Raw genomic sequence first — 14,370 nt, forward strand, 5'->3', positions numbered from 1 at the left:
TTTAGGTTGCGCAGTTATTTAGCAAGAAAAGAAATGAGTGGTGGTTGATTATTCTTAATGGAGTTCACAACCATAAGATGAAATTAAGGTTAGAAGGGAACCTTCTTGCGACTAGATTAGCTTAGAAATTGATTTAAAAGACATAGTGCATGTTTGGAGGGAGAGTCAAAATTGATTTTAAAGACTTAAAATTGATATATTTAGGGGTTGTTGATTCAAATTGATTTATCTTAAGAACCAATTTAACTTGAACCTATGATTTTTAATTTTTACCATAAAACTTGATTTTTAAACTCAAATTTATTTTTTAAATGAATGTATCTAAACATAAATCATTTTATCTTAAACTCACTTTCAATAAAATTAATTTTAAAAAATTAATTCAAATAAAATCAAATTTGGCCACCGTTAGACCCAAATCTACACTAAATTTTCAAAGAGTTTTTTGAGGATCACAGGTAGCATTTTACAATGACCAATAAAGAAAATTATCCCAAGCAATAGTTGTGGTAAGCGTTGATCCTTTTCTAAGCTCAACATGTCAATAACAGTTGCTATGATGCTATAAATCATTTTGTTTTTTAGAAAGAACTTAGAGATTTTTTCACTATAATTAAACTTGATTATAAAGCATTTAGACACATAAGCCTAAGATTTTTTTGTCTCTCCTCGATGACTTCGACAATCCAATAGGATTAAGAGTCTATAATAATTTGATATTTGTTTACACTTCATTCTCAAAGAGTGGTAAAATAAATTAAGCACATAATTTTTCTAAAACTTAAGATAATATTCTATAATATGAGAGTTTGTAAGAATTTTTCACAGTGTTTTTGCGCTAGAATGTGATCAGAGTTTTGGCACAGTTGAGAGCTTGTCGTTCTCTATATTTCTTCAAATTAACGATGAGGGTCCTTTTATAGATGATTTGAATAGAGTCGTTGTTTTAAGAGAGTCAAGCGCATCAAGCTTCCATGAGAAGTTTTCTTCAGATTTCAAATCTTTGCCTTAAAGATAATTTTGTTGAATAATACTTAATAATTTATTTGCTTCTTTGGAAATGATATATGTTGCATCCGATTTGTCTTTCATATAGGTTTGTCTGTTTCTGCAACATGTCTTCTTTTAATTCAGCAATGACAAAACGTACTAATTGACATGGACAATGATGTTTCTTCAGAAGATTACAAAACTAGTCAAATGTTCGTTAGATGATTGACCATTGACTTGATCATTTAGATCAGAGCTTCGTCTTCATAGCTCGATGAGTTCTCTTTCAAAGCTTTGACTTTTTGTTGACCATCTTCAAATCAGAGTTTTGTCATCAGAGCTTCTCTTGAAGATCAGCTTTGTTCTTCTTCCTTCAGAGCAATGTGTTTCAAAGCAAGAATGTTGACCTTAGAGCCAAATTTTAATTTTATGGTACTGCACACTTCAACAAATTTTAAAGCATCCAATTTTTCTTCTAAATTTTGTTATGATCAAAACCTTAGAGATATTGTTCTAAAACCCATCTTAGTTCAACATAATGATGCAGTGTTTACTTCATTGTCATGAAACTTGAAAACACCGAAATATTTCTCATAAACGAAAGCTTCAATAAAAGATTTCACATCAATGGAAGAGCCAACAATATTTGGTTTGACATCAAAGGAATCTTCAACCATAAGCAACTTCAACTCGAAAGTTGGTAAATGAAGTGTGCTGCCCAGTTAACTACCGTTGGAGATATTTAGCGATGGAGCATTTTGAGAATTTCAGGGGTGTTAAGGAGACATTTTGGAAGTGAAAAGAGCAATTTTATTTATTTCTTTTTAATCAAGTCCAACTTTGAATTAGTGTTTTTTTAATTGAATAAATAAGTCTGAAAAGAATGAGACGAGTTTGTTTGCGTCTTCCTTCTTTGACAAAACCCTAAAATCTCCAATTTTCAGAAAACGCTTTATATATCTCAATTTTTCAAACCAATCGTTGTTATTTCTTCCACAAAACAACAATGGCTTCTTCAGAAGAATCATTATATTTACCTGATGATTGCTGGATACTTATCTTCAAACTGGTCACCGACGGCTGCGACGACAGAGAATACAACCGCTATTTGAAATCTCTATCCTGCATATCGAAACAGCTCCTCTCCATTACCAACAATTTCCAATTCTCTCTCACTATCTATCCTGCAACACTCCCTTACGCTCGCCTATTTCAAAGGTTTCCCAATCTCACCTCCCTAAACCTCTTCCGTTGCTACACTACTGATATCCCTAGCTTCCAATTTGAACTCCACGCGCTTCTCCTCGAAATCTCTCGTTTTCCATTGAAACTCACATCACTTAATATCTCGAATAAATCCATCATTCCAGCACGTGGGTTGCAAGCTCTTTCTCAAAATATTACAACTTTGACCTCTCTCACATGTTCCACATTTATTCTGTCACTAGCACTGACATGTTCCTCATCGCGGATTGTTTCCCTTTGCTCGAAGAACTCGACCTTAGTCAACGTGGAAGGTTGACAAACATTGTTGGTGGAGTAGAGGCTCTTTCATCAGCACTTTTCAAACTCCGTAGGGTTAATCTCTCTGGTCATGAATACATCAATGATGAATTGCTTTTCCATTTGTTTAAGAATTGCAAGCTTCTCGAAGATGCCATCGTGTTTAGATGTCCTCAATTAACCCAAGCAGGCATGTCTTCTGCTTTAATTGAGAGACCAACATTGAGGTCTTTATCCTTTACCAGATACTATGAAGTGTATGAACATGCAGTGTTGTTTGAATTCATTAGGAATTGTCCTTCCCTTAATGCGATCAAAGTGGAATACCAATGTGGGAGGGTACAAATTGTACGGAATCCTAATCGTGTGAATTTTGTATTAAACCCTCAATTAAAGTCTCTGAGTTTGGTTTCCAATCGTTGGTTAACAAATGAAAACATGGAAGCATTTGCATCCTCATTCCCCAATTTGGAGCTGCTTGATTTGAGCTCTTCCCATAACATGTATGAAGAAGGGGTTTGTCAAGTTTTACGGAGATGTTGTAAGATTAGACATTTGAACTTATCCTACTGTCCAAGAGTGAAGCTACGCAACATGAACTTTGAAGTTCTCGAATTGGAGGTCTTGAACTTGTCACATACAAGAGTTGATGACAAAGGACTTCGTGTGATATCAAAGAGTTGTTGTGGACTTTTGCAACTATTACTGGAAAGTTGTTTTGAGGTCACCGAGAAGGGATTGAAGCACGTGGTAGAAAACTGCAAGCAACTGAGAGAGATCAATTTGAAGAACTGCCGTGGAGTGCAAGGTGATATTGTTGCCTCAATGGTTTCTTCAAGGCCATCATTGAGAAAGATAATTGCTCCTCCTTGCTATTCGTTCACTGACAAAAAGTGGGAATATTTCAGTTTATGCATGATTATTGCTTAAGCCTTAAGGTATTGTGCAATGCTAGCAATAGGGTGTTATATGCAGTTTTACATTGTATTGATTTTTATTGCCTTGACTTGAAATATACTACATGGATAAGATTCTTGTGTCATAATTAATTTTAATTTGGTCTAATCCAGAGCTGGTGAAGGGTCTCTTATAAACCAGATGAAATTTTTTCTGTGTAATGTTGTTAAGCATGTTTTTTTAGCTATTTTGAGTCTAATCAAGCTCGACTCATGGTGTTGGTTTTCTGTCCTTATTGGTGTATTAATAACTAAACGGGCTGTGCTTGGAGTTGTGAGGTTTTGTGTCCAGTTTTCATCAGGATTTAGCAGCTGTGTTTGGTAGTAAAGGATGGAAAACGCATTCCTGATGTTGTTAATGTTATGGATATTTGTTTGGAAATTTGGTGGTTGGAGTGATTAGATGTTCTTTGTTTCATTATTTTTGTTATTCTTTGTTGTTGCTTGTTGATTCTTCTTGTGGAGACTTGATTCTTGATTAAAAAAAGAATATAATTTATGCTAAAGAATTGTTCCTTTACTCTAAAAATCTCTCTGTATTTGGTCAAATCACTGGGTTAGCTGTGTTGCAAGTTCTTGCATAGTAATACCAATTATTCCTCTTTTTATCATTCACTTTTAGTTTTTGAAGATTTCTCATTATCATCTCTATAGGACTCAAGTAGGAAGTGATTATTTATTTAGATTTGCATAGAGCTAATGAATCCAAACATATGTAAAAATTGGTAATTGATATTGTTACATGTCGGTAATTGATGTTGTCATCTTTGTCAGGGTTTGCAGAGAGGAAGGCTGCAGTTGGGATACAAGATTTGTGACTGAAAGTTTCATTTCATTATTATCAAGGTTGTCAAACTCGAGAGTTCAGGAAAACTCGTGGAGCTTACTAAAATTTATGAGAAAGCTCTATGTTTAGGGGGAACATACTAATTCACATACATTTGAATCAATAAGTTTTTAGATCTGATTAATCTTGGATTACCATTATGTGTTTGGTTAGTTTTTAAATTTATTGATTAGTTTGTCCAATGATTACTTTGACAGTTTCTTTTTGAGAGATGCGCTATGATTCGCTCATACTGAGCTATCCATTTTAATTCAAAAGCCTTATTTGTGTTATTTTCCCCCCTTTATTCTGCAATTTCCTCTTACCGATCTCAACTATCAACAATATAAGTCATGAATGCACATTGAGATACATTATGTTTGGATTTATTATCTATTCGAGAGCAATACTGTTAACAATGTATAAGAAGTTAAATAGAAGAAGGAAATAAAGTTTATTTTAGTTCACTTTTGTTTTGAAATAAACTTTCTAGTTTCTACCCTTTATAATGTCTAGTTTCAATAATGCTTGGCTAACCTTATCTTTTTTAAATCTCTTGTTACAAAGAGAGGGGGCCCTTAAGGTTATTAGGAGTTAGTGTCTAGTTACAAAGAGAGGGGACCGTTAAGCGCAAAATAAAGTTGTTGTCATGTGACTGAAAAGTCATGAGTTCAAATTCAGGAAACAACCGCTTGTGTTAAAAATAGGGTAATACAACTTTCGTCAAACAAAATTAATGAAATTAAATGATTTTTCCCATAGTGCGCCACATATAAAAAGTTCTAGGATGAATAATGTTGTTTCCATCGGGCCAAAATTGTGTTTGAATTCTTCAATTTTTTTTTTGGTTGAAATTTTTTTCAAACTTTAATAGGAAATGATGTTGGATAAGCTATATGTATGTAAGCTTTTGTGTTCAACTTCAGTTTTCTAGTTGGCCACCGGTCTGATTAACAAAGGAAAGGGATTTATCATACTTTCAAAGCGTTGAAAAATATCATGGTATCACCATGAGCTCTGATTTTGTCTTCTTTGCGCAAGACGACAATCAACAACTACTGCAAAGAAACCATGTCCTTAATTGATTGCCAATAATAATGTTCGAATTGAACATGAAAACGGTAATCTTGGCAAAAAAAAATCTTGAAACGAATGTTTTTTAAGGTATGTGCACCTCATGGAAAGATTCTTTAGTGGTAAACTTTTGGGGAGAAATCAAGGATACAACATAATAAAAGGATCGTCTAACGAAAGTTTGAAAACAAAAAGGAAGATTTGATATCATAGATAATGATAATGATTCTACATGGTTAACTTTGGTCAAATGGTTGATAAATAGAAAGTTAATTATGAGGATTTTTAACCAAACCGGAAGCAAACGTGAAATGTACCTAACCGTAAGCAAACGTGAAATGTACAGTCGATTGGATTTGATTTCCTGGTTTACCATAATGAGAGTCGATGACAATACATTAAAGATGGAGCATGGAAGATTTTCCCGTGTGTGAGTGGAGAGAGACCTTACACTCTCAGTTGTTGGTGAAATTTGGCTCAATGCTCATTGGTACAAGGTGCAATATGACAGTCTTCACATCATTTGCATGTGTGTATGCTATCGTTATCATCACCGTGACAGTGTTGAGAGGAAAAATGAAATGATGCTGTCACTAAACCATAATGGCAGAAACTCTCAACTACCTAACTCTATTTTCATGCTTGACTCTTCCAACCATGCTCACAATCACGTGAAAATGCAATCTTGTTCTCAGGAAATGCCACAAGGTTACTTTCCTAAAGTATATTTGTTCTCGAAGGAAAAAGTGGAAGAAACATCTCTATCTTGTTCTCCACCACTATAAGTGGTATGCACCCTCATTTGAAGGAGAAATTGATAGGGCAAGCCTGCATAGACCATAATGAATTGGCTTCCGAAGTGGCTCTTTAAGCACTTCAATAGAGAGAAAAAATGCTAACAGAGGAAAAGGCAGACACATCTTTTCCATCATAAATATGGAGGGAATCCCCTAATTGTGCATATGCATACCTTCAGGGACAACTGTTAACAGGTCATGATGTGATCATAATCATCATATCATGATTGCGTTTACGAACCCACTTGAGGGCCCCTACAGCGTATCAGGTCTTTTTTTTTACGACGAAGGTATCATAAATAATTTTTTTTCAAATTAAAGCGGTGCATCATTTCAATCCATATTTATAATGTTTTAATCTCATTCTATTGTTGAATGTTGTTTTTTATTTCTTTCTAATTTTGAATGCATTTCAGGTGATTGGTGATAAGGAGAATCTAAGAATGATCTTTTTCTATGTGCTTCAACCCCTTCTCAAAAATTCCCATTCATAACACATTATTTTCTCTTCATGAATGTGTTTATAAATCAAAGCCACTCTGTCTCAACTCTTCAAATTGATAATTTCATGTGTTTGTTGAAGTTCTAGCTTAGCTGCTTCAAGCATATGCCTTGCCATTATTGCCTAAGAAGATGAAAGAAACTTTTGGTTGCAGAAATTGTTGACGAGTTCCACCTTTGAATGTTTTCAGGACAAAATACATACAGGTTCACACTTCAATCTATGACTGAATTGCAGAAAGATTAGATCATCAAATCAGAAATGGATGGAGTATCCATGCAAAAGCTAATGACCATCAGGAGTGCACTCATGTTTCTTATGTTTAGCTACTTATAACAGAACAAACTTGTTAAGATATCAGTAAGAATTACCACCATGTATGTAATGAACAATGGATGTCTTACAATAATATGATGCATTACCACATTTTGCTGCACTTTTCGTTTCTCAGATGACATTTCTTGCCGATACTTGAACTGCAGGAACATCCGCAGGAAATGGATAACCTACATAAGTTTCACCAAAATTGTAGGTAATTCCACATGAAAATCGAGAATTTATACTAGTGATGGTTGCAGAGAAGGACGAAATAACGAAAGAAGAAGATTTTTCACCAGTAGCATCCACTGCAATGGCAATGTATCGTCTCGAAATGGCCATATCAGAGCTAAAAGAAGACTCCAATTTTCTAAACATCTGACACAGTGATAGGTGAAGGTTTCAAGTGAGGAGCAGTACAATATGATTTTTCCAGTGGTAGGTAATTTAGTGCTCATTGATTATTTATTTATTACCTTTATAGTGTATATAATGATCAGAGAAATGTTGTCCTCGTGAGCTTAGCTCAGTTGGTAAGGACAATGCATAATATATGCAAGGTCCGGGGTTCAAACCTCGGCCACCACAAAAAAAATGATAAGAGAAATGCTAAACATAACGATAGAATTACTCATGAATGCATTGCGACATAAAGTGATTGGCTGTTTGATACCACTACCGAGCATGTTTTCTACTATTTCCAGAACATAATGCACAGTCAACTCATAATAACATCCTTCATGAAAATTCATGAGCTTACAATTCGCGATGTATAACATCGCCCTAGTATTGACTGATAAAATGTTCAAAGAGAACTATGCTACTCTTTTATTGGTATCATCTTATTCATGCAATCTAGTCTTTGTAGGTGATAGCATTTTAGCTGAAGAGTGTGAGATTTAAAACTACTTTCTGATTAGAGGTAGCAACTAGGAATTTTCTGGTTATGGCTATTTTTAAATTTCATACGAGAAATACATTTACTTGTAGACCTCGTCGAATGTAACAATTAAAGATGTTATTGTAGAAAAAAGGACCTAAAGGTGGAAATGGTGGAGAAGAAAGAAGAAAATCAAGAAAACTAGAGAAGACAATAAAGTTTTGAGAACAACGTAAAAAAGCTAAGATACTTTGACACATTAAGTTAAAGCATACATAACAAAATATAGAGCCAAGCCATAAACTTTCTTGGAAGATTGAACATAAAATCTGCACTAAATCTGCTCTAAACACTAGTCATCATTACCTAGGAACCATAGACATCATTACCTACGGACTACTTTACTTACTAAATAAGCAGCAATCTAATTATGACACTAACTTAAACAAGCAACAATCTAATTATGACAGAAAAACAATCTAATTATGATAGTAATTATTCTGACAGAAAAATATCAATCTCCAACAGTTCTTAAAGAAAACTTGGTAGAATCTAGGGAGGAAAGTGTTTTACAGGTTACTGCCTAGAATTGGTTTAGTTTATGTCGAGGTATAACAGTGAATTTTAAATGGTCATTTATAGTGTCGTTTGAATCAATAATTTTATCAACGTTGCTATAAGAATTCACTTTCTTAAGCTTGGATCAATAATTTTATTTGTTACTTATCTTGGTTTCAATCATTGAAACAATTGAGGACTTGATTACCTTGTTGAACAAGCAATACTCTCCCCAATGCAAGGTGGTCCTGATCTCAGCAGTTATTCACTCAGTGAATGCTATTTGGTTTGCAAGAAACCAAATCAGATTCAACAACAGTGAGATCCATTGGAGGTCTACAATTGCTAGAATTATTGCTGATGTTAATCTTTCTGCCAATTACACTAGTAGAGTTTCATCTCCCTCTATTTCTGATTTTGTGCTTCTGAAGGCTTTTAATGTTATTATAAATCCTAACTATGAAAACAGTAGATGCCTATAGGCTTAAGAACTTAAGAATCACCAGAAATGTAGTCATAGCTATGAAAACAGCTCAAGTTTCTTTATCATGTAACCAAACCAAACTTGCTACTGAACCTGCTATTTTTGACCTTCTTGTTTTGAAACCTTTCAAAATGGAAACTCATCATCCAAGAGCACCTATAATTGTTGAAGTATTTTGGAAGCCTCCAATCCATAACTTGGTGAAATGTACTGATGGCACAACTTTGGAAAATCCTGGTTTAGGAGCTTGGTGTTTGTAATGCCTTGTTTGCTGAGTTTATGGCAGTAATTTCTAGCAGTGGAATGTGCATATCAAACAAATTGGCTGAACTTATGGATAAAAAGTGACTCTAAACTAGTTACCTTGGCAGTCAAGTCTCCACAAATTGTTCATTGGCATATCAAAAACAGATGGCTTTAATTGTCTTACTTTAGTGAAATCTATGAACTTTTTGTTATCTCACATCTTCAGAGAGGGCAATCACTGTACATATATGTTAGTTGCAAATGCCTTTCAATGATGGTCCTTTCCAGCTATGCAGATTAGAGATGATTTAGTTAAGAATAGGCTAGGTCTTCCATATTATAGTTTTCCTTACATATTGAGGGGTTGGTTTTGTCCCTCTCCCCCTTTTTTTTGTACTCCACTTTTCTTTTAATGATATTATGATTATGATGTGATCCTTATAGGCACACCAATTTATAAATAAACAAAAAAGTATAGATGAGTGCTCGTTTTCTTTAAATATATATCTTATCCTTTCGAAAAAAATTATATTATATTTTCTATATTGTTTGTGTCATTGAAAAGAAAGTATATTTTGTTACAATATGAAAGTGCAAAATATATATACTTATATTTTATTCAAAATTAAAATAATTTTAATCTAAATCTAAATTTCACAAAAACTACCGTTCATAATTTATACGCATTACCGCAATAAAAAAGCAGAGAAACGAACACACATCTTTATATATATATATATATATATATATATATATATATATATATATATATAAGAATGTTATATTGTTGATGTCACTCAAAAAGATAATAATTTATCTTATCCTTTCGAAAAAAATATATTATATTTTCTATATTGTTTGTGTCATTGAAAAGAAAGTATATTCATACAGTGGTCAAAGATGATTTAATGTATTCATACAGTGGTCAAAAATAACATTAATGCTTTTTTTAGTACGACTGTATTAATAATTATTCAAAAATATTTTTTAAAGCAAATGTTATATAGCTTTTTAGCAATTGTAATATATTTTTTTTTTTAATATATTAGAGTTTAGAAATACATTAAATCATCTTTGACCACCGTATGAATACATTAAATCATCTTTGACCACTGTATGATAACGTTAATATTAAAAATATTATTTTTATTCAATTTAATTGTAAAATAGAAATCAAACCATTTTATAATCTATGGAAACGATTTCCATTAAATTATCTTTCTTCTATCTATAAGTACAATGGTTGGGTTTGAGCTATGTATCTTCCATTTTATAAATATGAATAATAGTCATGTATAATGTTGTTTATTATTATGTGCCTTTAGAATTAGCATTAATAATTTTTTTGTTGTGTGATGCCACTAATAGTGATCATGGAAGCGATAAACTTCACATTGTCTACTAAGGCTCACTTTCTAAGGGAGTGCCATAATTTTCAGCCTCTCACCATCTCAACTTGTTGCAACAAGTTATTGATGGTAGCGACATATAAATTGCATAGTTTGAAGTTACAAGAGGAGTTTCATTGGTTTGGCGTCATACTCAACGATCAACAAAGGGAACAGATTTCTAGTATATGAGAGGTATAATCTAAATCATCATCATCACATCTTCTTCAAGTTACGGTATTGGCATGCTATATTAGTTAGATGAAAATCGAATACATAATAGATCTGATCAAGTTATTAGAACTTAGTAAATTCTACTAGTTAGATCCCATTAATTAAAAGTCAATTTACGGTATCAAAACTTTATTTTAAACAATCTAATATTTTAGTAAGTTGATCAGATCTACTATATATTTAATTGTTGGTCTACCGAATCTGACAGACCAATATTTTACTTTTTTTATTATTTTTTTAAAATTTGACAAAAAAAGAAGATAATGACGACGGTGATGATGAAATTATTGTTCGTGAATCATAAATCTTAAAATTGAATCAATGAAGTACCAAAAGTTCATTTTGGGAATCAAAATTTCAAAAGCAAATCTAATTACATGAGTCTATGATGTTTATATCAGATACCAATTGTTGTTTGTGATATTTGCATATATATTAACCTTTCTATCTTAGTAAATACATTTATTGTTCAACAACTTGTAGTCTTTTCAATTTTACACAATAGCTTGAATATTGTTGAGATAATCAAATTGAATAAGTTTAGGCAAGAAGTTAACTAGAAGTTATAACATATGAAAAACTTGAACTTTGGTTAAGATAAATTCTAAAACACTTAGTGAGTTTTCATGAAACATGGAAGCTAAAATGCTAACAAACAGTACTTATCTCCTTGAACTTCGACACCGGCCAAATAGGGTTGATGTGGCCCTTGTTCAACAATGGGAAAAACATGAGCAACTAACGGTACAAATCTTAATTGAGGATTAGGATGATTATGTTGATTGGTGTAATTGAAATATTCGTTGGTCCCATCATCGGACCAATAAAACTTCTTTTTTGTTTGACAATCTGAATGTGTACATTTGTAATAGCCCCTTTTATGTTCATTCTTAACTTTTTCCTCGCCATATTTTTTCCACTTATAGCCATCTTTTCTTACCTTTTCACGTAGGATAGAGAGAGCGTACTTACTAGATTGCATCAGAGATAATTTATGTGAAGGAGTATTAGGGCTCTGCAAGTATTGCTTGAGTGGTGGAGTGTGACGATACACCGCCAGTCTCTTGTGACAATGTGATCTTCCTTTGATGGCTCACTCGATTTTGTAGTTCAGAAAGATAATCATTGTGATCAACATTTTCTTGTGACAAAACCATGTAAACTTCTATCTTATATTTAAAAAGTTGTCAATAAAATAAATGTTTCCTTTTTAAATATAAGATAACATAGAAGTTAACATGGTTTCGTTATGAGAAAATGTTGATCACAATGATTCTCCTTCTAAAGTACAACATCGAGTGAGTCCTCAGAGGAAGATCAAATTGTCATGAGAGACCGATGATATGTATCGTCACACTCTTCACCACTCAGGAAACACTTGCAGATCCCTAATACTCCTTCACATTAATTATCTCGGATGCATTCTAGTGAGTACACTCACTCTTTCATACATGAAAAAGGTTAAAAAAAGATGGCTATAAGTGGAAAAAATATGGCGAGAAAAAAATTAAGAATGAACATAAAAGGGGATATTACAAATGTACACATTTAGATTGTCAAGCGAAAAAGAAATTTCATTGGTCGGATGATTGGACCATCGAATATTTCACTTACACCAGTCAACATAATCATCCTAATCCTCAATTAAGCATTGTACTGCCAATTGCTCGTGTTCTTCCTATTGTTGAACAGGGACCACATCAACCTTATTTTGTCAGTGTGGAAGTTCAAGGTGATAAATACTCTTTCTTAGTATTTTAGTTTCCACATCAACCATTATGTAGTCTTTTCAATTACTTCTATATAACATGCGAATTTCGAGCTTGCTTATTGTAATAACTTTAATCGAATCCCTTTGATTTTATAACAACATCTAAGCATGTTGTACTTGCATTTTTCCAGTTCAATCATTACACTTGTTTCTACTTAAAGTCTATTACTCTATTCAATTTTGGTATGTTTTGGTTTGCTCACAATACCAATATGTTAGGGATGCTATCTTTCAATGAATGGTTGTAGGGAAAGAGGAAAAAAACATAAGAACAAGAGAACCAGTTGAGCCATAGAAACGCAACACCAGAAAAGGCTATGTATCCTGTCTAATATGCCACAACTACTATTTAAAATCTTTTGTTGAAAATTACACTATATTGTTAAAATAATATCCACACCGCCTTATATGCCACAACTACTATTTGAAATTTTTTTGTTGAAAATCATACTAAACTGTTAAAATTTTCTGCACTTCGAGTGTTTCTTTCTGAGAGATGCCCTTTGATTTGTGCATATATGGAGCTATCTGTTCTTATGCAAAAGCAAATGAGTAATCAAAATTGCTGGCTTTTGTTTGTTTCTACTTCATATAATTCCTCATGTGATCACATTGTGTTCTTTCCAAAAAAGTAATTTTCTATATTCATGTGTTATTGTGTTATTATATTTATAGCACTGGCAGGAAGGAGAATCAGTGCTTATCCCTACTATTGTATGGCATAATTTTTCTTCGTCGTGGTAAAAGGTCATCATGGCACTTCAAGAAACACTTATGTGTGCGTGAATAGATTTTGTCTTTTAAGGTTATTAGGTGGAAGATTTATTGAAATAATGGGAGGCTCTTCACTATATCTCTATTCAAGTTTTATAAATTATCACATTTCTTTAAACAATTAATAAGCGACAAACGACACTAATAGTTTACCAATAAGTGTGCAGATCGCTCTTAGGGTAATCTTTTAAACTATACCATAAGCTTGATTATTAAAAAGGTACTGCGGCTGCTTTGCAGTTGAAAACAAAGAGAGGATTGGGTGAACCCCATGATCAAATATGGTATATGATAATCACCCTTGCGTGATCAAATCTTGTGTTTTTCTTTATCTGTCTTTTTGGTATCTGTTGCTTAGATGTATTTTTTCCTTTATTTGATTTTGGTCTTTGACTATGTAAATGTGCGGTCAGAGAGATAGACACAACTGATCGAACTACGTGATACATTTTGCAGGATACATAGTGAAGCTAGTTGTCTCTTGCTTAGATGTATCTTCTTCTAGGTTAGTTTTGTTATTGTGGCTGAATGTACTTGTACTCATTTCTTATTCATCATATACTTGGATGTGGTTTATTAATATGCATTAGCTTTGTTTTTCTGTTAAGTGATTATCATTAGCTTTTACATTTTAATGATATGATGATAACACAAAAAAGCTAAAATTGTAAGTTATCCTTATCTGTGTCTATTCCATTTCACTATTTACAAACAATGGATGAATAATTTATCATCGGAAGGATAATATGAACAGAAGAAATAAAATTAGGCCTACAAAAAATGATTCATATAAATTCAGTTACAAGCTCGTTAATTTGAAATTAGCTTTCTTTCCGGGTGTGAAACAGAAATGGCAAGGGCAAAACCTTGTTTTTCCTTCAACTTGCATAAACTTATAGGATTAACTAACCATATAAATCAATTGCAAGCAAAGAAAACAGACATATGGGTTCAGCTCTTGTTACAAATGCAACCAACCAAGAGTACATAAAACAATATAATTATAAATATAAAGAAAACAATGAAGGAGAATATTTCACAACATCATTGTTCTTGTTTGTGTCATCTT

General features: G+C 32.8%; 1 protein-coding gene across 1 annotated transcript; it reads left to right on the forward strand.

Annotated features, from left to right (window-relative positions):
• Positions 1-2,445: 2,445 nt before the first annotated feature.
• LOC25491584 (F-box protein At3g58530) lies at positions 2,446-3,423 on the forward strand. Its single transcript, XM_013599554.2, has one exon. The coding sequence runs from the start codon at positions 2,446-2,448 to the stop codon at positions 3,421-3,423; it is 978 nt and encodes a 325-aa protein (XP_013455008.2).
• The last annotated feature ends 10,947 nt before the right edge of the window (positions 3,424-14,370 follow it).

Source organism: Medicago truncatula, chromosome 4, assembly GCF_003473485.1.
Source record: "Medicago truncatula cultivar Jemalong A17 chromosome 4, MtrunA17r5.0-ANR, whole genome shotgun sequence".
Lineage (NCBI taxonomy): Eukaryota > Viridiplantae > Streptophyta > Magnoliopsida > Fabales > Fabaceae > Medicago > Medicago truncatula.

Coding starts and splice junctions, on each gene's coding strand:
- LOC25491584 (XM_013599554.2), top strand. CDS start 2,446: ATGTTCCTCATCGCGGATTGTTTCCCTTTGCTCGAAGAACTCGACCTT.